The sequence below is a fragment of the Macadamia integrifolia genome, chromosome 9, assembly GCF_013358625.1.
Source record: "Macadamia integrifolia cultivar HAES 741 chromosome 9, SCU_Mint_v3, whole genome shotgun sequence".
NCBI classification, from domain to species: Eukaryota; Viridiplantae; Streptophyta; class Magnoliopsida; order Proteales; family Proteaceae; genus Macadamia; species Macadamia integrifolia.
Genome location: NC_056565.1, coordinates 15631531 through 15659524, shown reverse-complemented (window position 1 = coordinate 15659524; position 27994 = coordinate 15631531). Strand labels below are relative to the sequence as shown.

Below are 27994 nucleotides of genomic sequence, written 5' to 3'. Positions count from 1 at the left end.
TGATAAAAAAATATTTCCCCTATTTAAAAGCTCCAAATCCGAGAAACGAACAGAAAACTGAAAAAGAAACCGGCTCCCTCCAGACGACTACTCACCCTCTCTTTCTCTTCCCCCAAACTTCCCCATTCTCCGATCGCTTCTTCTGTTGCTCTCACAATTGTGAAAGTGAGCATAGGGTGAACAAAAGAAACAGAAAATGTGTGGGATCTTCGCGTATTTGAATTTCAATGTGCACAGAGAGAGAAGATACATTCTGGAGGTTCTTTTCAATGGGTTGAGGCGTTTGGAGTACAGAGGCTATGATTCTTCTGGGGTTTGTATCGATTCCTCAGATCTCGCTTCGATTTCCGTGGATCAATCCATAATTCATTCTAACTCCCTGCGACCTCTTGTTTTCCGTCAAGAGGGCAACATTGAGAAACTCGTTAAATCTGTTTACGAAGGTAACCACTTTTGACTACACTTGGGTGGAGTCTGGTTTCTCTTGGTTTATTCTTGTTTGTTATTATTTTTCTGTTGTTAGGTTTCTGATTTGTTTTTGCGGATCGTATGTCGCCAACTTTTGTTGTTTAATGGAGTTTGGTTTCTCTTCTGTTAGTCGTTTCAGAGAGGAATTTCTGATTAGATCATAGTTTTCTAATCTTGTGTTTTTATAAATTTGATGTTTCCAGCCTATGACTTTACTTGATTCTTTTTATTTTTCCCTTACTTGGGTAATGCTGAATTTTCTGGTTTTTAGAGCTTTTTCGTTTCTGGGGATATACCCTCTCCTCAACCAGTGTTGGAGTTTCTTGGTGTATACTTAGTTGACTTTGGTCAAACGTGGTTGCATCATTAATGTTTTGAATTGACTGAGAGTTCAGCCGTGGAGTTTAGGTTGATGATAATGCAGCGGAAATAAAATAAACGTTTATGCTTACAGAGGTTTCTGCTACGGATTTGAATTTGGAGGAGTTGTTTCCTATTCATGCTGGAATTGCACACACCCGCTGGGCAACTCATGGTGAGCCAGCGCCGAGGAACAGTCATCCTCAATCTTCCGGCCCTGGAAACGAATTCTTGGTTGTTCATAATGGTGTTGTTACCAACTACGAGGTAGACTGATTCTGTCTGTTGTTCCCTTTCCTCTTGTTCCAGAACTGCCTTGTAAATGCATCTCATCTTTCATCCCTCTCGTTAGTTGTATTCTTGGTTATATTTTATAGTAATATTAGTGGTTAAAAAAAAAATAAAAATATGAGGATGCATCTAAAATCTTACATTTTTTACTTCAACCTTTAAAACTCTCATATGAATTATTGGAGTTTCTAACTGGTACTCCCAAGGCTCGATTATACTTTTATTATTGGTAGTATGACTAAATAATCTGGGAAAGTTGGGAGTATATCATGCTTCACATGTTTTATTTATCCTTTCTGACCTTTATTTCTTTGTAAGACTTTTGTCTCTTAGCCTGTGAACAAAGATGATACTTTCAAGTTTAATACTTTTGTAGGTATATATATATATATATATATATATGGTTTTCAGGGCATAAACTGCTTAGGAGGTGAAGGATGGTGCACACTATAATCTTGATTTATGGAATGACTGGATGTCAATAACTTTTATGGGTGGTTTTCACAAAGATATTATTTAACTTACCTTCATCATGTATTTCTGAGTCTTTATAGATTCCTATGGCCTGCACAACATGTAGCACTTGGAAATATGCACTAACAGGCATATATCCTTTAATGTTGCATTCAAAATGATTGCAATTAAAAGAGTCAGTTTGCTTGGCATTTGATTCAGTATAGCAGTAGTCGATGTTCTTGTAAATTGATTAATAGTAACGTATAATACTCAACACCACTCAACTAAGCCCAATTTCAATGGAATGGAGTTGGCCATAGGGATCCTGTTTTGATATGGAACTTTATTTAAGTCATCATAACATATATTTTTAATGTATTTACATAGGCATAGAACATCTTCTATGCGGCCTTCTCTTTTTAGTCTCTTGAAACAAGGCTTGCAATAACTTTAGGGGCATAAAACTAATGAAACATACTATAATACTATGGGAGAGGTTTATTTAAACCCACTTGAGACAAGAAACTAGTTACAAAGAATCAATTTTGGTTTTATGCCAAGAAGATCCATGACAAAAACTATTTACCTACTTGGGAGACTTATGGAAAGATTTAGAGATTGCAAGAAGGATCTCTATATAGCATTTATTGGCCTATAAAAATCTTATGACAGAGTTCCTAAAGAGTTGATCTAGCAATTATAGAGAAGAAAAGTGTTTCAAGTAGATATGTGGACATAATTAAAGATTTGTATGATATTGTGGTGATTAGCGTAGAAGAACTATGGAGGGTTAAGGTAGTGAATTCTCAATTACAATTGGGTTACATCAAGGATCAAATTTAAGCCCTTATTTGTTTGAGCAATCATAGATGATTTAACTAGAGACATTTAAAATAAGGTTCCTTAGTTCCTTAGTATATGCTTTTGCTGATGATATTGTTTTGGTGGATGAGACAAAAACAGTGATTAACACCAATTTGGAGTTAGGAGATCAACTTTGGAATAAAAAAAGCTTAAAGATAAGTAGACGAAGATGGAGTATATGGTGTGTAACTTTTGCTACACCAGGATGGATAATTAGGTGGTAAATTTTGATAATAGGGAGATTCCACAAAATGATTAATTTAGGTATTTGGTTTCAATCATAAATAAAGAAGATGATATAAAGATTGATGTTTCACAGATAATTAAAATATGATGGATGAAGTGGAGAGGTGTATCTGGAGTGTGGTGTGATCAACATATTTAATGCAGACTTGGCTACACTTACCTGGTTGGACTAGCATGACTGGCTTTGGAAGTCAAGAGCCAAGAAGAACCGGTCCAGCCCAAGGTTTTGGTCCAACAAGGGTTGGAACTTGGAAATAAATTAGTAGTTTATCTTTTATTTTTCAGACTTGAACGTAGGAGCTAGAGTCGGTCTAGAGCTTGTTTCCTTTTATGTTTTGCTTCTTAGTTTAGGCTAGTTTTGTGTTTTTGTTGGTTCCAAATTTATGTCTTTATTTTCCCTATATCTTGGCTGTAATTGTTAGACACAATAAAGTGATTTGATTTTTTGAACGAGAATTAGTTGGATTTGTGCTTTGTTTGATTCCATTCTTCCCCCTACTACCCTGATCTTACCCTTCTTCTCTAGAGGCCCTCCATCAGTATTCCTTTAAAACTTCAAGAGAAAATTTTATGGGACAGTCATACGATTGGCTATGATGTAAGGTGCAAAATGTTGGGTAGTCAAGAAGCGTCATGCAATAACTTAGTGTAGTGGAGATGAGGATGTTGAGATGGATGTGGCAAAACTAGGAGAAATTATAGTTAAATGGTTAAGGAAAAAAAAAAAAACTGATTCTTTACCCAAAGAGGTAGTGGGACTAACAAGTTATTTTAGTTGATGGATAGATGGAGATAAAAGATTAGCTGGGTTAGGAAACAATAAAGCCACATAGGACAGCACACTAATCACCTTCAATGAAGTATCTCAAATATTGAAGAAAGTGGTTGAAGTTGTCCAAACATGATCCAACTTGGATTATAGTTGAGACCATAATTCAGAAAATTGTTCTTTGTCCAAACCTGACTCTCGTACAAGTGCTCTTGTTGGAGATGGTTTTAACATAGTAGTCAACGCGACCAGGCACCCTAGTCATGGAATATATGACTTTGTGTAATATAACATGATAACTTTATAAAATTATGTTTATATGAAACATACAGGACGTGTCAATGCAATATGATATTATTATGCTTGTAATGACCTAATTCGAGGAATCTATATATAATAAACAAAGTGTTACAGCAAACACTAACAAATACAAAGAAAATGAACAGATTCAAACAAGATTACACAAAAATATAATGAGGTTCACACACCAATGCGATGCTTTACGTCCTCAGGCGAAGAAGATTATTCACTATATGATGGAAGAAAGATTAAAGAGATCTCTCAAGAACACCCAAATTTACAGTGGAAAACCCACCCAGAAACCTTAACTCGAAAATCCCCAAATCTCACTTGCTTTCTCAACTAGACAATAGTACATATATATATATATATTCTTTCAAGTCAGATTCATCCAATGGGTCACGGCTGGTACTGTACCGCTTGGGGGCTACGCCCCCCCACCCCCACACCCCCATATGAGATCAATCCTGGGCTTCGTGCCTATCGGCCCATCCCCTCTGCTATCATCACAGACCTTAGAAAAAAAAATCCCATTCAGGTCTCCATCAAAATATGTCGGAGCGGGTCAATTTTCGAAATGGTTCAATAATTCAAGACAAACATAACACACATTATAGAACATAATATAAGCATATTCTTAAAAAAGACAAAGCAATAAACATAAATCAATGTAAACTTGTGTTGTGTCAACAAGGCGTGTTGTCGCCTTGGACCCAAGAAAGAGCCTGGACACCTAGGTGACACCTTGACAGCTATGGGTTTTAACAAGGTTGGACAGGTCAGTCAAAGTCTTGCCACTCTTACTCCTGTGTTTCATTAAAAATAATCTCGGGTTTTCCAAATCCTCACTATAACCTTCCTTAATAACGGAGCCCTCATTGATGAATAAATTGAGTTTATATTGTTCAACATTCTTTAACAGTGAGCTGTTATTCTTGTTTGATAAGGTTTTCTTTAGTTCTTTTCCTTTATATCTTCTCACATGAGTACTGTGTCCCCTTTTTAGAGATATGAAATTGTAAGCGTTTTCGAATCCTAAAATTATTAGTTTTGAATCATTATCAACCAATTTTAGCATCTTCATTTTTGTTTAGTTAATTTCAGATCCAAAGTTCTAGGAAACTAAATTGTTTCCTTGGACTTATATGTTATAATGTATGTAGTAGAGTTAGAAGATATTTTTTATGCAAAAGTTAACCCATTAGATGTCTGGATAATTCCCTGTATGAAGTTCTCTAAATTCGTCAAATCTAGTTAACACGGACCATCACCTAGCGGACTTGGTATTGCACTACATTTTACTGAAGAAGCGTTGTTTTTGAGTCTTTTGAGGTGCGACTCAGTAGTATTTTAACCAACTGATCTGGTATGCTGCTTGTTTCTATGTGAATGTTTGAGAAGTACTGTTCTCAATAAAAATGTACTTCTGCCTCATCTCCAGATTGCGAGCGATCACAAGTTCAGGATTTTTGTCCTCTTTGGCTTCTGCCTTTTGTTCATTTATCAACACATTGGTGCAGTGCGAGCTTCATTTGCTCTTTAAACTGTAACAGTTCTTTATTCATGCAAATCTTTCTCTTCAAAGTTTTGAGTTTCCTCTCTAATTCTTCTCTTTGCCTCTCCAGCTTCTCAAGCTCAGTCGAATCTTTTTTGTCTTGTGTCCTCCAGTCATGTCTTTGATTTTGTCTTCACAACTTAAATGGGAAAACACGTGAAACGAATCGAATGGCTAAGTTGATAGCGTTCTTACATTTGAGCAAGAGAAGGAACCTTCTCATTTCACACTACAAGCTCTGCCAAGTTTTTCTTGAACTGTATTTAAAGGGGTGGGGGTTGACTCTTGCTTATATAATTAGTTTGTAAAAATCTATTGCGTGGAATATATTTTGGTTTACCTCATATAGATCAAGCCTGCAAAAGAAGGGGATTGCTGGTTCCATCAAATCAGACTAGCCAGCCCCAATGTTGGCTCATCAAGCCAACTCAAAACAGAACTTACTGTTCACATGAACGATGCACGTGAACAGTAATTTGGTCCCTTTTTTGTTTCCTTTTTATGTTAACAAGTAGCCAAAGTCAGTTTAGTATTCTAGAAGAGTCATTTATGATCTTATGTTAGTTTCTTAGTGAGCAAGTTAGTATTTAATTGCTAAAATCAGTTAGTTTCTATTTTAGGCTTGTTTCTAAATTGTAAGGCTGTGCCCAGTCGATATAAGTGAGACCATTGTAATCAATTCAACAAGTTAATGAAGAATGATCTAGAGATGGCTATGCCATTTTGCTATGGCAACAATGGGATGCAGTTGGGTGAGAGGCCCTAGGTGAGATGCCTAAACTTGAGGGGTGAGATGCCCAAAACCTAACCTTCTTCTTCCTCCTTCTCAACCCTCGATTGATTTCTCTTTTCTTCTTTCTTATTTTCTGTTTAGCCTTTGTGAGAGAGTGTTATGAGAGTTATTTGAAGATCTGAAGTTCGGCCTACAGATCAGTTCAAGGCTCAAGCACAGCCAAGGAGATCAGAATCGATTGCAGCCATTGTCAGGGTTTTGGAAACTTGGATCGAAGTCCAGATCTCCCAAACCAGCCAGCAGTTCAAGCTTATCTTCTGAAGGATACCTAGACAGTTTACAAGGGACCTTCATTCCAATTTTGAGGATCATCCGATGCCAGGAATCCTAGTTTCTGAAGAGTGGTCAAAAGTTTCCTAATTCATGTGGACGACATAACTCTCAATTCCACCATCGGAATTGTCTCATCTTTTGAGGATTTGTTTAGCACCTCAAGAGGAGTATTCGGTCAAACTTTGAGCTCCATCAGAGACTCCTACAGCCAACCTCAGGCTTCCTCCTATTTCAGCCAGATTTGGACTTTTGTTCGAACTCTGATTTCAGATTTGATCTTGTGAGATCCTAACTGGGGTTGGGTAGTTCCTATCTAGCCTTACATCATTACTTGTAGTAGGGTAACAGAGTCTTTAATCGTATACTCCATAAAGTCATCCAACTTCATGTCTTCTAATCAAAATCCTTTCTCTAATTATTAGTCCCACTGTTAGCATGCAAACAAACTCACAAACACACAGAGACATTCATTTTTAGTTTCTCTATATTTCAACCTTGAAAAAACAATAAATTTGATGCATTAGCTGAAGTTGATGTTTGCTTATTGTGAATTTATCAGGTCCTAAAAGAAACGCTAGTTCGGCATGGCTTTACATTTGAGTCTGAAACAGACACGGAAGTCATTCCCAAGCTTGCAAAATTTGTCTTTGACAAGGCAAATGAAGAGGGAGGTACTGAGAAATTATCTTCTTGTGTTTTTGTTTTTCGATTCAACTTTGTGAGAATATGAATCCTTTTAAGTATGTAGTTGGAGTAGTTGCATTGTTTCCCTGTGTATGAATATATGATATGGCATATTAAAAATGTAATGACTTGTTAATGATATTTGATATTCTTGTGTCATAGGCCATATTTTCTTGACACATGGCAGAATTCGATAGAGGAATTCACACCATTATTACTGGTCAAACTTCATGGAACAGTCACTGAAAATTACTAGAGTCAATTCACACTACACAGTTTCATAAAGTTGCTGGAGTGCCATTTCACTATAATCCAGTCTTAATGGCATTTCTGCGATTTTGTTAACTTTGGCCCACTGTTAACTTTTAAGTTTTAAAGGACTTCCCTGGATGTTTAGGGCTGTAACTTAACTGATAATATGAGTGTCAGGTCCTCTATCACATGGACCCACTCATGTTGGCTGATCTGGCAAGTCATGGCAGATTTCACTGTCATAAATAAGTTGTTATGTATATCATGAACCAAATGTTATGTCTATGCTTATAAACACACACAGCTGTATAGATATGTCGGAAATATGCCTACCTTTGTTTTTACCTTTCAAGTGGTTATCCTGCAGGTGATCAGAGTGTAACATTTACTCAAGTTGTTATTGAAGTCATGAGGCATCTAGAAGGAGCATATGCACTTATTTTCAAAAGTCGGCATTACCCAAATGAGTTGATTGCTTGCAAACGTGGCAGTCCATTGATCCTGGGTGTCAGAGTAAGTGATGTCTGTATCTATCTTGATCTGGCAAATATTAAGCTTCTTTAACAACTTTTCGATCTTCATTTGATATGCCTGTCATAAGAGTCATAAGCTAAAGTATCATAGTTCTAGGCATCTAGACATAATATATTTTCACTACCCCTGTGTTGCTTTTGACCTGTGACATTCAATTTAGCTAGGCATGTTCAAACTTCAAATCATGCAGAATATCATGCATGCTGTTTTTTGAAGATTTATTCTTTTCCACCTTAATTAATTTCATGCTTATTTCAGAATTTTGTCTACTTGTCTTTTTATTAATTTATCCTGGAACTCACACTATTTCCAATGCATGAATGGATTGGAAGACCCACTATTATATTCATATTCAGCCAGTCCAAACCTGCTTGAAACCGTTCCTATAATAAGCTCTTTTGTACTTATGTGATTGATGAGGTTTACCAACTACCATGATCATTTGAGGAGTACTTAATGTGATTGATGTTCTTCACCAGCCTCCATGATCATTTCAGGAAGAACCTTCTATGCTTAAGATGCTAACAAACGTATGATTTGGAGGGAACTGTAACTGAATTATTGATGCAGCGACTTTAGATTGGCTGGATAAACGTGACCCTGGATGGAAACCCGGCCCCCAAAATAATCAGCTCTAGATCCAGTCTAAATAACAGTAGTTTAGGTTCAGTATTAGGCCCATATAGGAGCTTAAATAGGGGCTGTGCACTAGGAGCTTTATATAATCTTTAGATATTTAAGTTAAAGTTAATCTGTTTGTAACCGAGCAGGTTACAACTACAACATAAGTTGTAACCTCTCTTTTATGTCCATCAATAGACAATCGTTATTCTTGCAACTAAGGATTAAATTGTCATTTCACTTTTAATGGATGGGATGAAAATTTATTAGAAGTTTATATTTTATGGGCATTAAGGTAAATATATGTCATGAAAAGAGTAGATGAAGTCTTGGTCACTTACTTTTTATCTCCAGCGCCTGTTCCCTCTTCCTGCCCCATCTCCCTACAACTGATCACAAGCACCTGCTCTCTCTCCCATCCCTTCCTGACTCCTCAATACCCTGCTACTATGGTCCCACCTCCTCCCTCGCAACTTCAACTGATCACAAGCACCTGTTCTCTCTTCCATCCCTTCCCTGACTCTTTAAACCCCTGCCACTATGGTCCCACCTCCTTCTCTGTCTTGCAACTACAATAAAATTGTTCAAAGTATCTTGTCTCAACAGATCTTAATATTCCGTAATTGTTAAATGATCTCTTTATGTAAAGTTCATCTCATTGTATTGTCTTTATGTGAATATTTTCAGTTTTTCCTTTTCGTCCATTAAACTAAGGTGACTTTTACAATCAATTTTCCCAGAGATTGTTCGATGAAACTAGATGCAGAATCATGTTGAAGAAGATACTTATTAATTTACACATTAGCGACATGATTTTTTAATTATTTGTTTTTATTCGATGTGAATATTTTATTTAGAAATTAACTCCAATTTGTTTTTAAATTTCAAACACATCCCCAATTCATAACAAATTACATTTGTAATCAAATATTAGTTTTGCCTTTCCCAAACAGATTGGTTTTGTTACCAAGATTTGAAATTGGATCGGTGAATCGCATGATTTGGATTGGAATTAGTTGTCATTGATAATGATTTCTGACGCTTCGTTACGGCAGATTCTTAATTATAAACACTGTAATCATTGGTTATAGCATATCTAAAGGCATATTTAGGGCTTTTTTAGACCCATTACGATCATGGATCAAAATCAGTACTGATTGATTCCGTCTCTTATCAGTTATCACTCATTTTAAAACCATGTTTACCACCTCGTATGGCTCCTCTTATATCAAGAGCGTCTCCTTTTCATGACTAGTTTTGGAATGCAAATGAGTTATGTCTCAGTTTGGATAATCCTAGAGACGTAAACGGATCGAATCCGAATATCCCTTTACTGGATACGGATACCCTTAAACGAATAGGGATTCAAATCGAATCTGGTTTTTCGACTACTTGTTTACATCCTTGACTTGTGTAACCCATACCTTCCTCCCCCACCTGATGCTGTTCGCTCTCAATCCATGTTTCTCGATTGTCTTAGCTCTTCTCCTCGTTGCTTAGAATTGGTACTCCTTATAGCCACATTGGCACATTCCTTTTTTTAATAGGGGGGAAACAGGGCCAGAATTCTTAAAACCCCAGCCCAACCCCAGGTCCCTAAAACTCAACCCAAGCCCAACACAACCCAACCATGTCCGTCTCATGCCAACCCAACCAACCCTAATTAACCCTGATTGGGCCAGGTTAGGTTGGGCCTAAGTGGCCCTAAGTTTTGCTAGGGTCGGGATAACCCTGTATTTGCCATTTGTCCAAGCTCACCTGTGTCCTAAAACTTTCTTAATTTATTGAAAAACATTAATGATTTCAGGTTTTGTTCTGAAGCTTCAGGCTCTCCCTTTCTTTACTTCACTATGTCGTCTCCCTATTTCTCCTTCCCTTTCTTTGTATATTACTGCTGTGCTTTTGATTGGATCAAATGACAATGATTTCTTTCCCTGCCTTTGTAATTACAGTGAGGCTCATTCCCCTCATCTTAGGGTAGGTTGGATACTGTGACCCATCTAATTTTTCCATTTGTTGCTATAGTGGTTTCCAATTTTGAAAAAATCACTTCTTTGTGAAATTGTTTGAACAGCAAGGTCTGTTCAAACAAGAAGGGGAATATCCCATACATGATGTATCATTTGGTTGAGATGGGCCACCAAATTTAGCATGTGGCCTATCAGAGGAGTTTTCCTATCCAATTCTCAGAATGCTAATCTTGTGCATGTGGCAAATAATAGCTGGGTGTGTAAGAATTGGGTTTTTACTAGGGCTCGTATCAGACCTTTATTTGTAGAAATTGATTTCTCAAGCAAAGATTGTGAAATTTTTTGGTGTTCTGTCCATTATTTAATGTCATTTTACCCAGATAACTTTAGTTGATGTATATTGTTATTCCAGGAACTAAATGAGCATTTGAACAATGAACCACTTTATGATCCTAAGTTCCTTCCAAATGCCAATGAGCCAAAGGAGCTTTTCTTTTCTAGTGATGCCAATGCTGTCGTTGAGCACACAAAAAAAGTTTTGGTGATTGAGGATGGTGAAGTTGTGCATATCAAGGTGCTCTTTCTCTTAGAATCTTTGCAACTTTTTTTCTTTCTGTTCTCATTGACCTGGTAGAGTAACATTACTTCTGTCTAAAATGGATATCCTGCAGTTATATTTTAGTCATATTTGTTGTCAAACTTGATTTTTTCCCATCTGTCTAAAGTTATTCAACTGGGACTTTAATGGTGTTCATGATGTAATATGGTAGTGGGATGTTTTGTAATGACACTTTTTCAGTCAGAGGGTTATTTGTAATTCTTCAAAAGTGTTGTCCTTGGTTGCCATTCGGGCTATTGTCCTTACAATTATGCGAAGTTTATATTATAAGTGAACATGTTGCCCTAATGGTTAGACTAGTCTAGTCTAGCCGTATAGGTGGCCTTTTCTTCTCTTATCTTCTGCTGCTGCTTCTTCTTGTTCTTCCTTTCATCTATGCTGCACGGATCATTACAAGTTCCTATGTTGTCACAGATGAAAATTCACATACCAATTGATAGAGCTCATTCGGATGCATGCTTTCTTGCAATGCCCTTGAACTCCTCCTCCACTTGCCAAAACCAAAAGAAGGGACGGGAATCTGGGCATATTTTCAAAAGTGGCCTTGATATATTGTCAAGTATGCATTTGCTTCTTTCCTCACAGATTCTCCAACAAAAGAAAAAGGTGGCTGATCTTTTACTAAGAAGAGATAAAACAGATCTTGACTGATCCATCTGTAGCTGAATTTCAAGTAGGAACTCATTATGCAGCTTCCCGGTTCTTGATATGGAGGAGGAAGAGAAAATAATATCCATATTCCCTAAGACAATTTTAGAAAAGAAACTCCTATCAATAAATTTTCATCCTTTACTTACACCATTTGGTGGATGGTTCTTCCGATGACCCTAAACCCACCTCACTTGTAAATTTTATCCAAGATGGGGAAGGAATAGTTAGTCCAAAATTTCATGAAATTATGAAATTGTCACTAGAGATAAGTGAATATAAAAGTATAAAAGGGTGTCTTTTTGATTTCCAGACAGTTCTGCTCATATTGGGTGAAATTTTACTGATATCTAGGTGGGAGGTCCTTTATTATGGACCCAACCCATGGCCCCACCACATGGCAGGTTGTGAAGTGCTTTTTCCCTTTACAAAACGCATACTAAGCACGTAATATGTTATATGTTTGCAATTTTTTTTTATCAGGGATGAAGATAGGTATATTCAATACTTTTTAATATTTTCTTTGGAATATTTGTGATGTTAACTTATAATAAGATCCTTTTTCTCGCACACATTTTTATGTTGCTAAACATGTCTTCTATGACCATTGAACTGCCGTGATTCTGCAAATTGTGTTACTGTTCCTATGCGCTGTTAGGATTACCATACTGATGTAGATAAGTCACTTGGGCTTATTTTATTACAAATAAACCTTGGGTTGTGTTATGTATGTGTTGGGCCTTTGATCCCATAGGTTTTCTTTAAAATGAACCACTTTAATAGACCTAAAAAATGGTAGAAGGTAGGAAAAAGGGATTTTATTCATTGGTTTAATTAGTTGCTATTTAATTCAATAAAGGCCCATTAGGCCATTAGTTGGTTGTAAAGTCCTATATGGACTATTAGTTAGTTAGTCCTACTCCATGTGTAGGTCATAAAGTCAAGTCCTAGTCCTATTTTGAATTCCTAGTTGTAGTAGGAGTGTCTAGTCCTATTGGGAAACTAGCTCCTAGTTGTAGTAGGAGTGTCTAGTTCTATTGGGAAAGTAGCTCCTAGTATTAGTATGATTGTACACTTCCCCTCTATAAATAGAGAGGCATATGTACCATTATTGGACAGATTTGAATAAAAGAAAGTTTACATTTATGAAAGAAAGTTTGCAACTAAATGCTTAGAGCAGCTAAGATAGCTGTGTGTGAGAAGCCCAAGCTGAGATAGCCACTTCTTTATTCTCTTTCACCCTTCTAACCCCCCCATTTGTTTTATTCTTCTTTTTTTATTTTATTTGCTGTAACATTCAAGAGGTATAGTTCAGATTTTGATAAACGTCTCAAGAAATCAAAACCGATCAGCAATCCTAGTGGGAATAGGAGAGAGATCGATCTCCTCTCTTTCTCTCTTTTGTACTCTGTTCAGCCAGATCTTCAAACAGGGTATTCCAGGTCTCATAAGGGTCCCACGATCCTTACGTAGTCACTGTTGGAAGCATTCAGCTGTTGTTCTTGAAGGTTCTTCTCAGTTTTTTCTCCTAGGTCAGAAAATCAAGACAGCTTGTAACTTCACAACCGGCCGTCAGAATCCTCTCAACTTTGGGACTATCTAAGCCCAAGAGTGCAACTCAATCGGACTCCTACGGCCCTGGCCGCACCTCTCTCTCTCCAGCTCTATAACAGGTCTTTCTCTCTCTTATCGGGTTAGGTTTTGGGGTGGTTTTGCTCTTATATGGATACTGTATCCTTGGGGATTTATTTGATGGTATTATTTCTTTGTTTCATACTCCTATTTGTATTGTTTGGGGTTATAAACTGCAGAGTTAGTTACTTGTAATTTACTCCTGCATTAAGTAGTATCAGAGTTACAGTTGAATAAAGCTTTAAACAATCTATCAGAGCCTAACCGAAGATAGTTCCGTCAGTTTGTTACGTTGCTGGACAAAAGGATATGTTCGACACCCTTAATTGGTTAGATTCTCTGGAGGAATATTTTGACTACTATAACTTGACAAAGACACAAAAGCTTCAAGTTGTTTGTTTCCGGTTGATTGGTCATGCTAGAGATTGGTGGAGAGTCCATGAAAAGCGACTCCGAATTCGAGGACATGAGCCTAGGACTTGGTAAGAGATGAAGTACCAGTTAGTGACACAATACTTCCCTGTATATTTTCAAAGAAGGCTCTTCCCTCAACAGGATTCCCATCATAATATATCTACTGCTGCCCAATCTAATGATTAGCCACGTTATTTTTATGGGGAATTCCTTGAATGGATGCGTGAGTTGGACATGTACTTTGACAACTACAACTTAATAGAGACAAAAACGCCAATATGCGTGTTCCCAGATGAATGATTGTGTTCGAATGCAATGGAGAGTTCTTGAAAGGCAACTTCAAGCTCAAGAATGTAAACCTAGAACGTGGGACGAGATGCAGTATGAGTTGGTAGGCATGTACCTATCTGAGCGTGATCGACATGTACTTCCTTCCACCAGATGTCCAAAAGCCACCAACACTTGACAATAGCATGAAGGAATCATCAGCCTCTATTGCGAAGGAGCAACAAGAGAAGACACCTCTAACCAGTGAACTAGAGTCAAAAGTTGAGGTTAGTGTTAAAAATTTTCCAGCCATTCCTATTGTTGAGGAAGAACTAGTCATTGATGTTCCCATCAACGAGACTCATGTGGGAGAAGTCGAAAGTAACAAGGTTGCCACAATGGACAATGAGGTTGAGACTAGGGAACTTGACACTACAACAATTGTGATGATTGTGAACAACCAAGAGGAAGATCCTAAGGAGTTCAAGAATGAAGTGTTTGAACCATCAATGGAACCGATTAGGAACCACCAGGTAGATGAACCAAAAGAGATTTATGTTGCATTGAAGTTAGAAGAGATCAAAGGTGTATATGTAGATGACCCTATGGATACATCCAAAGATGTTGAAGTTGAGCATGTGGAGTTTATCATCCCATTAAAGTATCTTGAAGATCGAGCTCCTCAAATTCTAGACTACATCTTTATTATCAAAGGGCTACTTGAATTTTTCTACGGCTTGAAGAGGGACGTGCACTATGATATAATCACCCTCAGACTTTACAAAATTCGAGGACGAATTTTTTCTAAGAGAGGGCGAGTTGATGTAGATAAATCACTTGGGCTTATTTTATTGCAAATAAGTCTTGGGTTGTGTTATGTATGTGTTGGGCCTTTGATCCCATGGGTTTTCTTTGAAATGGGTCACTTTAATAGGCCTAAAATATGGGTAGAAGGTAGGAAAACGGGATCTTATTCATTAGTTTAATTAGTTGCTATTTAATTCAATAAAGGCCCATTAGGCCATTAGTTGATTGTAAAGTCCTATATGGACTATTAGTTAGTTAGTCCTGCTCCATGTGGGAGTCATAAAGTCAAGTCTTAGTCCTATTTTGAATTCCTAATTGTAGTAGGAGTGTCTAGTCCTATTGGGAAACTAGCTCCTAGTATTAGTATGATTGTAAACTTCCCCTCTATAACTAGAGAGGCATATGTACCATTATTGGACAGATTTGAATAAAAGAAAGTTTGTAACTAAATGCTTAGAGCAGCCGAGATAGCTGTGGGTGAGAAGCCCAGGCTGAGATAACCACTTCCTTTATACTCTTTCACCCTTCTCAACCCCCCATTTGTTTTATTCTTCTTTTTTTTATTTTATTTGCTGTAACATTCAAGAGGTATAGTTTTGATTTTGATAAACGTCTCCAGAAATCAGAACCGATCAGCAATCCTAGTGGGAATAGGAGAGAGATCGATCTCCTCTCTTTCTCTCTTCTGTACTCTGTTCATCCAAGTCTTCAGTCAGGGTATTCCAAGCCTCATAAGGGTCCCACGATCCTTACCTAGTCACTGTTGGAAGCATTCAGCTGTTGTTCTTGAAGGTTCTTCTCAGTTTTCTCTCATAGGTCAGAAAATCAAGATAGCTTGTAACTTCACAACCAGCCATCAGAATCCTCTCAACTTTGGGGGTTTTTGTACCCTCCTTAGGGACTATCTACGCCCAAGAGTGCAATTCAATCGGACTCCTACAACCTTGGCCGCACCTCTCTCTCCAGCTCTATAACAGGTCTTTCTCTCTCCTATCAGGTTAGGTTTTGGGTTGGTTTTGCTCCTATATGGGTATTGTATCCTTGGGGATTTATTTGATGGTATTATTTCTTTGTTTCATACTCCTATTTGTATTGTTTGGGGTTATAAACTGTGTAGTTAGTTACTTGTAATCTACTCCTGCATTACATACTGCATGAAAATCAATTTCTTGACTAGTCACTTCTATTTGCTAATATTAGTTGGAATATGAGAGCATAAATTTTAGAACTTCCTTCTGATACTGATGATTCCAGGATGGAGGTGTGACAATCCTCAGGTTTGATCATGGAAAAGATAAACATAGTGGCAGCCTCACTAGACCAGCATCTGTACAACGTGCATTATCTGTTCTTGACATGGAGGTTGCACAAATAAACAAAGGAAATTTTGAGCATTACATGCAGAAAGAAATTCATGAACAACCAGAGTCTTTAAGAACCACAATGAGGGGACGACTTATACGCGAAGGTTCCTGCAAAGCCAAGAGTGTTCTTTTGGGTGGTCTCAAAGATCACCTGAAGACAATTAGGAGGAGCAGGCGGATTGTTTTCATTGGTTGTGGTACAAGCTATAATGCTGCCCTAGCTGCAAGACCAATTTTGGAAGAGCTTTCTGGTGAGCATGAATAGTAGTAAGTTTCAGCAAGAATTTTAAATTTCATTGAGGATGCATATAAAATTTCTTACCGGTTAAATATTTTTTCTGGAAATCAAAGGTGTGCCTGTAACTATGGAAGTCGCTAGTGATTTGTTGGACAGACAGGGTCCCATATACAGAGAAGATACAGCTGTATTTGTTAGTCAATCCGGTGAAACTGCAGACACCTTACATGCATTGCATTATGCTCGAGAAAACGGAGCACTATGTGTTGGTATAATAAATACTGTTGGTAGTGCAATTTCGAGGAATACACATTGTGGTGTTCATATAAATGCTGGATGTGAGATTGGTGTGGCTAGTACCAAGGTAAAAATTGCTTTCTTATGATCATTGATTTGATTTTCTGGAGTTTTTAATTTTATGATTTGCTTTGTGCTATTTTCCCTCAGGCATACACTAGTCAGATTGTAGTGATGGCCATGTTGGCTTTAGCAATTGGAGGTGATACAATCTCTAATCAAGCAAGAAGAGAAGCTATTGTAGATGGTCTGGTTGACCTGCCAAGTATGTTTCTTGTGACTCATTTTCTTGTATTTTACAGGAAAAACCTGGAATTTCCTGTTTGTGACAAGAAAAAGTTGTACTTCTTATGCAGTAGTAGTCTTTCCATCTCATGGTTTTGTTATGCAGATAAAGTCAGAGAGGTTCTAAAGCTTGATGAGGAAATAAAGGATCTGGCAAAATTGTTAATAGCTGAGCAGTCGCTTCTTGTATTTGGAAGAGGTTACAACTATGCAACAGCTCTAGAGGGTGCACTGAAAGTGAAAGAGGTCGCACTGATGCATAGTGAAGGCATAATTGCAGGTGAAATGAAACATGGTCCGTTAGCCTTAGTGGATGAAAATCTTCCTATTGTTGTTATTGCAACCCATGATGCTTGCTTCAGGTATGTTCTGTATTAACTAGTAAGTGAAGTCAACATTATATACTTGAGATTTTCTCTGATCTTTAATTAAAAGACATTTCGGTATTCCTGACAGCAAGCAGCAGTCAGTAATCCAGCAGCTTCATGCTCGCAAAGGACGTCTGATAGTGATGTGTTCGAAAGGAGAGGAATCATTGGTGTGTCCTGGCGGATCCTGTCGTGTAATCGAAGTTCCTCAGGTTGAGGATTGTCTTCAACCTGTAATCAACATTGTCCCGTTGCAGGTATTTCTCCTCAGATTTTTCATTATGCCTTCATACATACATGCAGATATTAGTAGCCAGTTGATATGTGCACGGCAGAGGAAAGAGGAAATAGGAGTGGATATAGAAGAGATAAAATAGGGTAATTGATAGGTTTTGGCTAATTAGGAGGTAACCCACTTACCCACCTCTTGGCTTTATGGAGGAAGTCATGACTTACTTCTCAAATAGAGAAATTGTAGGAATTGATATTATCCAAGTCCCCTTCTTCATTCAAATGCTACTTGTTTAAAGAAGGGAAAAAGAAGCGTAAAAGGCAGCATTGCCTCTATGCTTAGACAGCGGAAAGCAAAATGACAGCCCCACCCCTTATGAAAAGTGGAAATCACACCCTTGTTGATGCTTCTTCTAGTGTCAAAATGGCCCACACCTTGGTGTTGATGCTATACTTCCTTTTATGGAATTCTCTCCCTTTAAAGAATTACAAAATAGTTGAAATAACCGACTCTAATAAAAAACTACACCCATTACCCTTACATGGCACTACCTCCACGTACACTAACATGACTCCATTTACTTACAACCTCTAACTAATTATAACTCCCTTACACCTCATATTACTCACACATTAGGATTTCTATGTAACCAATCAAGTCAAGCATGTAGCATTCTACTCCTCTTAAAATTGCCCTTGTCCTCAAGAGAGATAAGGTAGAAATAAAATTTTAAATAATCCCTCCCGGATCCCAAATCTTGGTGGAATTTTGTTCGCCATTGATTATAGGGAAGTTGAATTTCACAAGCTTTGGCAAGAACCCGACAAAATCAAACAGCTTCGGATGATAGCTCTTACCAAGGAATATGTTTGAGCATGCGTTGCCATTGAAGTGAAGAACATCAAACTTTGGTGTGAATTGATTGTTGTGATTTGTTATGCTGGATCCTCTTGATGTTCCTGGACCATACATTATGTATTGGGAGTGTAACCATAAACTTATCCCCTTCTTCTCCCTAGGTTTGGGCCAAAGGAGGACTGATTTTCTTGATAGCTCGTTGATCCTCTCCATGATTTGGTGTTGCCTGATGATGAGAGAACCCACATTATTTTCTAGCTTCTTAACTTGCTGATCCATGCTGGCTTTAATACCAGATGATATTTGCATGGTAAAAGAGAGAGGGGAAATAAGGAAAGATAGGAAATTGGAGTGGATATAGAAGAGATAAAATAGAGAAATTGATAGGTTCTGGCTAATTAGCAGATAGCCCACCTCTTGGATTTATGGAGGAAGCCATGACCTCCTTCCCAAGTAGAGAAATTATAAGAACCAATATTATCCAAGTCCTTGTCTTCATTCAAATGCTATTAATTTAAAAGAATTACAGAGTAGTTGAAATAACTGACTCCAATAAAAAACTACACCTACTGCCCTTACATGGCACTACTTCCACATACACTAACTGACTCCATTTACTTACAGCCTCTAACCAATTATAACTGCCTTACACCTCATATTACCCACACATTAGGATTCCTATATAACTAACCAAGTCAAGCACGTAATGGTAGCATTCAATGTTGATGAAGTCGTCATTGCTCCATTAACACAATAAATATAAATTCCCACAATGCAAGGTAATTTGTACTCCCTTGAGATTACTACAGGCAGAGGGTGGCAACTGGCGATTCTGAACTCAACCAGCCTAACTTGTCCAAACATTATCTGCTAAATAATCAGGTTGTACTCGTGTCACCAGTTCATCCTGATTATAATACAGGTAGGGTTTTGGTACAGCCTCCAGATCTGGCAGGTTTTGCACCCATACTCAATCTGCCCTGGACCTGTTCTTACCTGCCTGAAATTGTGTCCATTTAATATGGTGGAAGTATTCATAAAGCCTTTCATTGGTTTTTACCTGGCCAATTATCTACCCAAACTAATCTGATTGACCGAGTTATAGTTGGTTTAATAAAACAAAAATCTTAGGCAGGTCCATCCTCAACCCAGCGATTAAAAATGAGTTGGTTTTGGGTTTACTTATCACAAATCGCATATTAATTGGGGTTCAGGCTTGGGTCCATGGTACAACCTACCCTATTATCACTTCCTAGAAAAAGAGGATGCAGAAAATGTATGTCTTCTGTAAGTTCATAAGAAAAGTTGGGAAAAGGTAATGAAATGCTGTTGATATTTTGGAGGAGAATATGGGAAAGTTTAATTCTGGTGCACATGTGGAGAGATCTGCTGGAAAGTACTATTCCAAAGCTTATTTCTATTCGTGCTTTGAGAATTCCATTATTCAACGGTTGAAGGCTAGATGCATAGAGCATTTTATTAAACTGCAGGGAAAAATGAATATCAATAGTGTAAATGAAATTTAAAGGACCATGATACCTTTTGTGTGTAAAACCACAGCCAAGACTGCTTGCATAAGAGGATGGTTGAAATAATGATTGGATCCAGATCTATCTATCTGCTAGTGTTTTAAGCTGTTCATGAGGTAGTGGGAATTTGTCCAGCTTCTTGCCCAGAATGATGTGGCCCTTCCTATGATGTCCTATGGCCAGGTGCCAAGTTAAGATTTGGCAATATTTTTGCGGTGTTTCATGGTGAAAAATCAGTTTCCTTTTCTCTTCCCATAATTGGACCTACAAATATTGTTCCTTCCTTTTCAGGAAAGTTGTTGAAGTGAATATTAGTATGTCAGATTGGTTGGTAATAGTCTGCGCTCTTGATTTAATGTGTGGATCTTCCCAACTGCTTTTCCGTTATTAATTCACCTCCTTAAATTGATGAAACAATGTATTTTTCGGTTTGAATTCCATAGCAGATCTTGTGATCAGCTACAAATTGTCAGCACTTGTGTTTGGATGGCGGTTCTGTGGAAACCAAAGAGTATTTATATTGACTAATTATTTAAAACTCAAATATTCTGGCCCTAAAACCTTTATCAGGTATAATGTCATCCCTTCATCCACTTGTGCAGACACAATTGTAGTTCATAAAGATAAGATGCGCTTGTTCATTCTTTTAAAGGAAGTTTATTTTGTCTACTCATTTCTGTGTGAAGTATCATGAAAGATCCAATTCTTTTTTGAACTAAACCAAAAAGGGGTCCTTAACCTAAATAGATTCCCCATACTGGAACAAAAGTGAGTATAATTAGCAAAGAAACTGGCTAATCCAATCACTTGTTTTTCGCGAAGCCTTGATGCGTGGGCGTGTCAAACTGTCCAATCAAAAATGTTTTCATGGTTCATAAAGATAGGATGCGTTTGTCATTCTTTTAAAGAGTTTGTTTTGTCTACACATTTCTGGGGGAAGTATCATTCTATGTGTTTTTTTTTCCCTGTCATCATTTGAGCAAGTTCATGTTGTCTTGACCAAATTGTTCTCGTGGCAGTTGTTGGCATACCATCTCACTGTTTTACGGGGATACAATGTTGACCAGCCTCGCAATCTAGCGAAGAGTGTGACTACTCAATGAGGAAGATAACCCTTTATTCTTTGGTTCTCTTTCTTCACTTTCAATTTTATGATTTATGATTAGGGGTTTTCAACTATTGTAATCTCACCTTCACAGTACTACTGCTGCTACCTTCACATTAGAAGTAGGGAGCTTTCATCTGTATCTTTCTTTTCATTATCCTGTAGGTATTAGTGTTTGATATTTGATTTTAGGTAGTAGAATCTGTGTATATTTTCAATGAAGGGCTGTATTACCTTTACCTCCTTTGGGGTTGTGGAGAGAAATTTAATGCTATCACTATATTTTTCACATGTTATCTTAGGAAAATACCATGGAATCCTTCGCTTGAACAGATATTACTGCAATTTGTGTCGATGAAACTTAGAACAAACCATGAGTTTTCCAGCTTTTAATCGCTTTTCAATATCACACCCCACATGAATCATGACAATCTAATAATTGTGACTTGGGATGTATATTTCATGTGATTGTTTCTTTGAGATCAATCAATAACTAGGGTTCATGTCTCTATACTGAAATAGTCATTATATGTGACAATTGATATATAAGAATGCAGGAAAATTTAAATAAATTAAAGTTCAATTTTCTTTACTTTGGCCTATGTAACTAAAACAAGGGTCCTTATAGCTTCATTATGCCTTTGTGAAGTATAAAATGGTGTACCTAGTGCACGAGGCTCTCGCACGTGCGAGGTCGGAGAGGGAGGGGGAGAACTATGCAGCTTTACCTCAAGAATGAGCATAATGCTTCACTATTTGTCACTTTGGTTGTACATTAGTTAGTCTATGTTATGTATAATACAATTTATTATTTATTGTATAATGGTTACCGGTATCATTTCATTATTCAAATTTGCCAATTATATTATGAAATTTTGTTTTTATGAATAAGTATCAGCTATTCAAATTAATCGATCTTATTCATCCTATAAAACCCTCATCTTTTTTGACAATTGGATTATATATAAATAAGCAACAGAGATGCTCTTGGAACCCTAATCATGAAAGGCTGCATGGGCATCATGTATATCCATCATTATTTCCTTCTCCATTAAGCAATGAGAGCTGCATATAGAAGCTGGTTCCAAGTATCAGGTACTCCAGCAAGACACCAATGAGTACAATCCATGCCCTTAAAGCCATTATAACTGCTTGGATGTCCATCTTTTCTCAGCTGTGATAGAGTTGTTATGTTAAGCAAATAGACCGGATTTGACATTTCACTCAACACTTGGTTCAGTACTGCGCTTGCCTTGGGCGAACCACCAGGGTATGTTGATCCGTTGAGAGGTTGTGTTTGCCCCAAACAGTTCTTCACTCCTGGCTGATACCATTCCGTGCCACTAATAACAAGCAAACAGAACATGAAACCTAGTTTAGATGACAAGCCACAAAATGATACCAATGCATCACACTAAAAGTTGGTGGTTCAGTGGTTTGACCATTGAACCGGTTGAGCCTGCGTACTTACTTGTAATGTGATGGAGAGATGCCCTGAAAAAAGACTCTGGTCTTGGCCGTGTCTACTACTGAGTCGACCCAGTTAGCCCAAGTTGTCAACCCTTTCTTGAAGGCAACCATTCGATCCATGTCTTTGTAAGTCATGTTCCCCTCTTGGATATAATCCCATCTGCATCACAAATAAAGATTTCCACTCTTTCATTAGTCACTTGTAGTAAATTCTCGAGTTTAGATCCTTTGCACGTATGTTCACCAAAGCATACACTTCATGTACGAACTTCTATCTCTTTTGTTTCTATAAATATCTATCTTTGCCTCTTGAATAGCAGTACATGGAATAGATGTTTCCATCTAAAGTGTACATTCACCTGAACGTACGTGCAGGGATCTCAACTCGCCTTTTGCTTAGGAGTATTGGTTAAGTGTTTAATTGTTCACACGGTTGCGCAGTTCCGGCACGGTACCACCATAGCCAAGTATTGAAGACCAAAACATCCATGTCCTTCCATATTTCGCCATTCTTGATCGAATCAAGCTTCAGAACTCGGCCAATTGGTTTGTTCTCGATGTCTACTAGGTAATGAGAATTCATCAACTTCAGTGATACATTGTAATCCTGCAAAAAATTGTTGTTTAACTACTGTTAAAATTTGTTCAAGTTTCCTAATAAAAATCTGGACAGTTAAAAGTACTGGATAGACTCATAGGACTGAAGTGACTGACCTGGAATGTTAAGGTGGAGATGGGGTCTGCCATCTCACGGGTGATACTGGTTTGGGGCACAGCAGCGTGGAGTAGGCAAGTCAGTGACTCCCAATGGTTGAGACTCACAGAGTCCCCCACAAACATGATCATCTTCCCTTTTAATCTCCTTAGGAAATCCCCACCATCAAATCTGTTTCATTAGAAATTCAACCACATTGTTTCAAAAACTCGGTAAGTAAACTCAGTGGATCGGTCTGGTCCATTTGAATAAACTCGAGGATGAGAGTAAACTCAGGTTAATCAATGTATTCATCAACTTTTGTGGGGCTTCGGTGGGTGGTGTGTCACACGACTCACAACTCAAAACCAAGGTGATAGAAGACTAGAAGTAATGGTTTGAGTCACGGGCATTAGTAACCTCACGGGTCACTCATTCTACCAAACATGTTAAAATGGATCTAACATTTAATCATTGCTTTACCCAAAAAAAAAAAAAAAAAAAAAAGGACATCCAATCACGGGTTGATTGGACTGTGAGGCTTACAGAATCCATGAGGTTAGTAACATGTTCATTTTGAATCTCATAAAAGAAAAAAGACATGTAACTAATGCACAAAATTCATTATCTATTCATTGGCCAAAAGACTTGGAACTTTCAAATTATCCCTCTACAAGGAAAAAACAATTTGCAGTAATTTAAAGTATTTTGTATTAAAAAAAGGGAGAGAGTTCCCTCAAAGGGATTGTGACCCTTGTGCTAACACAAGGGCCAATGAGAATACATACAAAAATATTAATAGGGGAAAAATTTTCACTTTTCATGAGGACATGGGGTGATCGTTTTCACTTTTCTTTTGGGCTTCTTTGCCTCTAGAAAAAGGAAATATTAAAACATTATGTGAAAGAAAGTCTTCCAATTACATATCCCTAGTGCCACAAATAGAGAGTGCATGAATTTATCGCACCACCACATGTGAAATAAACAATCCCAGACATGTTGATGCCTCTATAACATGGATTTAGGAATCAACATCAGATTGATCGTATTGGTATTGGCTAAGACCTATACCAATACCAATACCAATACCTAATCAATCTGGGATTGGATACTATATTAGTATTCTACTGATGTGAGATTGGCATTCAAGACTGATACCAATACCAATATCAATATCAATAACTAAATCCATGCTTTACATACACCCTCAAGTATGAGAGGCCCTCACGCTGGTGCAGGACCACATGACCAGACAGTCATTTCTTCCCGGTTAGGGTCTACTAATTAGGGTAGAGGGTTTTTTTATCTTCACCTTTCACATGTACGTTTGCTTGGTCCCAATTGACTCACCTGGATTGCCAATAAACCCAGATCGGCAGGGACCCGGCCCCAGCACCCATGTCAGTGGATCTCTCATGATTCAAAAGGCTGTCTTTTTAGTTTTTACCCCATAAAAGAGAGAGAGAGAGAGAGAGAGAGAGAGAGAGAGAGAGAGAGAGAGACTTGCCTTGGTAAGTCACACTCCTTTGGCTGCCATTTATACTTGAGGTAGAGCTGATCAGGGCGACCATACTTCTGGCAATCGAATTCCTTGCGAATGAAGGGACAAGCCGATGAATCATAGAGAGGATACGATTCGTCCATAACCCAACTCCCTTCAAACAGATTACAGCTTCCCTCCTGTTTCCTCCCGTCGTATCTACTACTTTTCTTGCTATGCAATTGCTCCGTGCTCATCACCAGACCAAGAAGACATGAACAGAAGATCATGAACATTGCCACAAGAACACGACATGAACAATGGTTTCCTAGAAAACCCATCTCAGTTTTTGAGTTTCTGATGAAGAACAGAACAGAGACTGACAGACAGAGTGGAGGGGATAGGGGGGACTGGTTGATTTATATGGAAAGAAGAGGAACACGTGTAAGGAGAGAGAGATTCTATACATCACATGGATTTGTCCCAATAAACTAGATCTTTCTTCTGTTCAGTTTTTTGGTAGTAATGTATAGTTGTATACATTTCCTTTGTTAAAAAGATTTAAAAAAGAAAAAAAGGAAAGTGAGTTTGCATCAAGCTGTGAACATGGTTGTTCTGCTGTTAGACAGGAGGAATTAAGGATTCCATGGTAGTCACTTTCTCTCTCTTAAGCTTAAGAATGGCAACTGGCAAGGACAGATCCATTGCTCTAAAGTAATCAAACCTTAGCGGTGGGGGGACCCTCTTTCTGAGCTTAGATGGGCCATTATTAGATGTTGATCTTTCCTTCTTTCTTTTGGATTGGCCACAGAGTAAATGAGTGAGAGAGAGAGAATAGCATATGGGTCAGGTATTGAATGTGAGCGAAATCTTTGGTCTAAGAGTCCGTTTGTTATTGTTTCTGTTTTAGAAACGCCGTTTTATTTTAAAAACGAAAATTTCAGTTTCTATGTCAAAATGCAGTTTTTAAACGAAAAAATGGTGTTTCAAAATTTCAGAATTTTATCGGGAACCATTTTTTTTTTTGTAAAATGGAACGAAACTGGAACTCCAAAATGGAGTTCCGTCCAATCTCCTTTTTTTTATTTTAATTTTTTTTTCATTTTTTGTTCTAAAAAAACAGAAACTGACCATAAGTGCGCCAAACAGAAGATTCTATTTTTTCGTTCCAATAAAACAAAAAAACTCCAAAAATGTTTTTTTTAGAACGATACCAAACGGAGCCTAAATCTTTAATGGCTCTTTACCAAAAAAAAAAAAAAAAAAAAAAAAAAATCTTTAATGGCTAATTGCTAACACAGAGACTCAATTCCCATGGATGTGTAACCTTTTTGATCCTTTCATGAAGGAACTGAAAACAGTTGAGTTGAGTTGCCTAGCTTTCCGGACATGTTCTCGAGGTGGTTCGTCTACTTATTCAAAATGATTCAACCACTTGATTTAACTATTTGAACCAACTTTCCAAGGTGGGTTATATATAACGGTTTCATAAAAGATTGCCTTCCTTACCAAACCAAGAAAAAAAAAAAAAAAAGAGATTGCCTTCCTTATCAGGAAAAAAAGAAGTGAGATTGCCGTAGTTTTTTTTTTTCGGTAAGAGATTGCCTTAATTCAAGGCTTGATGAGTTGTTGCATATCCATTTCTAATTTTATGCGATTGCGTGGATCAACTCCATGCGGATTGAAAGTTGTTGGTAGTTCCACTATTATGGCCTCATGGCCATGGTTCTGAGTAATCCAAGATATAGATTTAGTGAGGATATTAGCAATATGATTTGGTGCTGTAGTATGTTTCAAGGGTTGGATTGGGCATCCACTTAAAGTAGTACGTGAGTTGAGTTTAGAATGTCATAAGATAGTTTGGTCCATATCCAAATGTGGGTGGGCGTTAGAGCATTGAGAGGATCTTCCACAGTAAATGTTGGGTAGTGAAGATGAGGTGTTCTCTTATTTCGATTTCCCCAGAGCCTCTCGTGGTATAGCAAAGATAGTGATGGGTTCTTTGCCCCTATAATTGTCAAGTGGAAGAGCTCAAGATGAGTGCTCACCTATTCCAATTTTCCTAAAACCTTTGATAGGATAGTCGAGATAATGACGGGTCCTTTACCCCTATAAGTGTCAAGTGAAATTACAGTGATATATCCAACTGGGGCATCCTCATTATAGACTTCATCCTTGTTCCTATTCCAGGTACATGAGTGAGGGATGAAGAAGAGGCAACGTCAATTGTCATTCCCCTCTAGTAGAAAAAAGGATCAAACTCATCAAAGGCTGGGGCTCCAAGTTTCCAACGGTGGAGAGGGATAAGGGTAGTAAATTTACATCCTTAACCTCACTAGATAATGGACTCATCATTTCAGAACCGGCTACTTTTTAAAAGCTAGCCCAAATTAGCAATCCATGTGGGGCAAATCTCTGTGTATTTTTTATACGTATCGTCGTATCATGGTCCCAGGAATCGAATCTCCCTCGACTGTAAGCTCCCATTTGGAACTGACCAGACTCCACTACTCTAGAGAGAGAGAGAGAGAGAGACGGGGTTTCACTGTTTCAGTGGTGGGGAGTGGGGACTGGAGAAGAAATCCACCATCAATTGCAGAGTTGTTCCCTTTCTTTGCTTCTTTTCGTGGATTTTTGCTTCAATCGGTTGAAGTCGCGAGCTTAGAATCAGAATCCGCGAATTCGCCCTGCTCTCGATTTCAGTTCGTGAATCCACATTCTTCGCTGGGGAGAAAGCTTTGCTTCATATGGGGTTGTCTTTTTAAGCTGCCAACTAGGTGTAAAGCACATTTTCTCTAATTTTGGATTGCATTGGGCTGATCTCTTTCGTGTTGTTTTCATTGCGAGACTGGCGAGTATATCGACTGCTTTTGGGGATCTTCTATTGGTTTTCCATGGCGCTGGCTTCCTCAAATCATTCATCCGGTGAACCCAACAAAGGTTCTTGTTCTTCTGCTTTAGGAATTTGTATCTTTCGCTTCTTACTCTTGTTTCTTGTTAAAATTTTAATTTTTTTGAAGACGTTGATTACTTCTTGTAACTTTAGCTGCTTGCTGTGTTTTTGATGGGAAAAAAATACAATTTTAATAAGTTTCATAATTCTATTTATCACATAGATTTATTTACCTGCATCTGCTTGAGGCACTGCCTGAAAAGAAGGGAGAGGGTATTAACAATTTAGCTTAAGAATATTTCCTGAAGCTCTTTATTTAGCAGTTTGTGTTGGACTATCTGTGAGATCGTGAGTCCCC

The 27994-nt window shown here is 37.8% G+C and overlaps 2 protein-coding genes and 1 long non-coding RNA gene across 6 annotated transcripts in view; 2 read left to right on the top strand and 1 right to left on the bottom strand.

Annotated features, from left to right (window-relative positions):
• Positions 1 to 58: 58 nt before the first annotated feature.
• On the top strand, positions 59 to 21388 carry LOC122089050 (glutamine--fructose-6-phosphate aminotransferase [isomerizing] 2-like). 4 transcript variants are annotated; one of them, XM_042658466.1, is made up of 11 exons: positions 59 to 443; positions 923 to 1095; positions 6935 to 7046; positions 7679 to 7824; positions 10849 to 11010; positions 16078 to 16438; positions 16539 to 16789; positions 16873 to 16987; positions 17114 to 17369; positions 17464 to 17632; positions 21014 to 21388. In XM_042658466.1, the coding sequence occupies exons 1-11, from the start codon at positions 197 to 199 to the stop codon at positions 21095 to 21097; spliced, it is 2076 nt and encodes a 691-aa protein (XP_042514400.1). In that variant the 5' UTR covers positions 59 to 196; the 3' UTR covers positions 21098 to 21388. The 4 variants fall into 4 exon arrangements, with proteins under 4 accessions (XP_042514400.1, XP_042514398.1, XP_042514399.1 ...); XM_042658464.1 differs by having other exon boundaries at positions 17443 to 17632; XM_042658465.1 differs by having other exon boundaries at positions 7679 to 7833.
• Positions 21389 to 21998: 610 nt separating this feature from the next.
• LOC122089051 (protein trichome birefringence-like 38) lies at positions 21999 to 25537 on the bottom strand. Its single transcript, XM_042658467.1, has 5 exons — positions 24771 to 25537; positions 23284 to 23455; positions 23001 to 23176; positions 22571 to 22729; positions 21999 to 22442 (listed from the first exon to the last, which is right to left on the bottom strand). Exons 1-5 carry the CDS (start codon positions 25082 to 25084, stop codon positions 22151 to 22153), a joined length of 1113 nt encoding a protein of 370 aa, XP_042514401.1. The 5' UTR covers positions 25085 to 25537; the 3' UTR covers positions 21999 to 22150.
• A 1701-nt stretch (positions 25538 to 27238) lies between these two features.
• The window catches only part of LOC122088926, a 1709-nt gene continuing 953 nt past the window's right edge, over positions 27239 to 27994 (top strand). Inside the window, exon 1 of the long non-coding RNA XR_006143192.1 lies at positions 27239 to 27683. This is a non-coding gene — a long non-coding RNA (uncharacterized LOC122088926). The remainder of the gene's footprint in view (positions 27684 to 27994) is intronic.

Coding starts and splice junctions, on each gene's coding strand:
- LOC122089050 (XM_042658463.1), top strand. CDS start 197: ATGTGTGGGATCTTCGCGTATTTGAATTTCAATGTGCACAGAGAGAGA. Junction 7,047..7,678: donor CAAGGCAAATGAAGAGGGAG/GTACTGAGAAAT, acceptor GTTATCCTGCAG/GTGATCAGAGTGTAACATTT. Junction 17,370..17,442: donor ACCCATGATGCTTGCTTCAG/GTATGTTCTGTA, acceptor TTTAATTAAAAG/ACATTTCGGTATTCCTGACA.
- LOC122089051 (XM_042658467.1), bottom strand. CDS start 25,084: ATGGGTTTTCTAGGAAACCATTGTTCATGTCGTGTTCTTGTGGCAATG. Junction 23,456..24,770: donor AAGGAGTGTGACTTACCAAG/GCAAGTCTCTCT, acceptor CTAATGAAACAG/ATTTGATGGTGGGGATTTCC. Junction 22,730..23,000: donor CGTGCCGGAACTGCGCAACC/GTGTGAACAATT, acceptor TTTGTGATGCAG/ATGGGATTATATCCAAGAGG.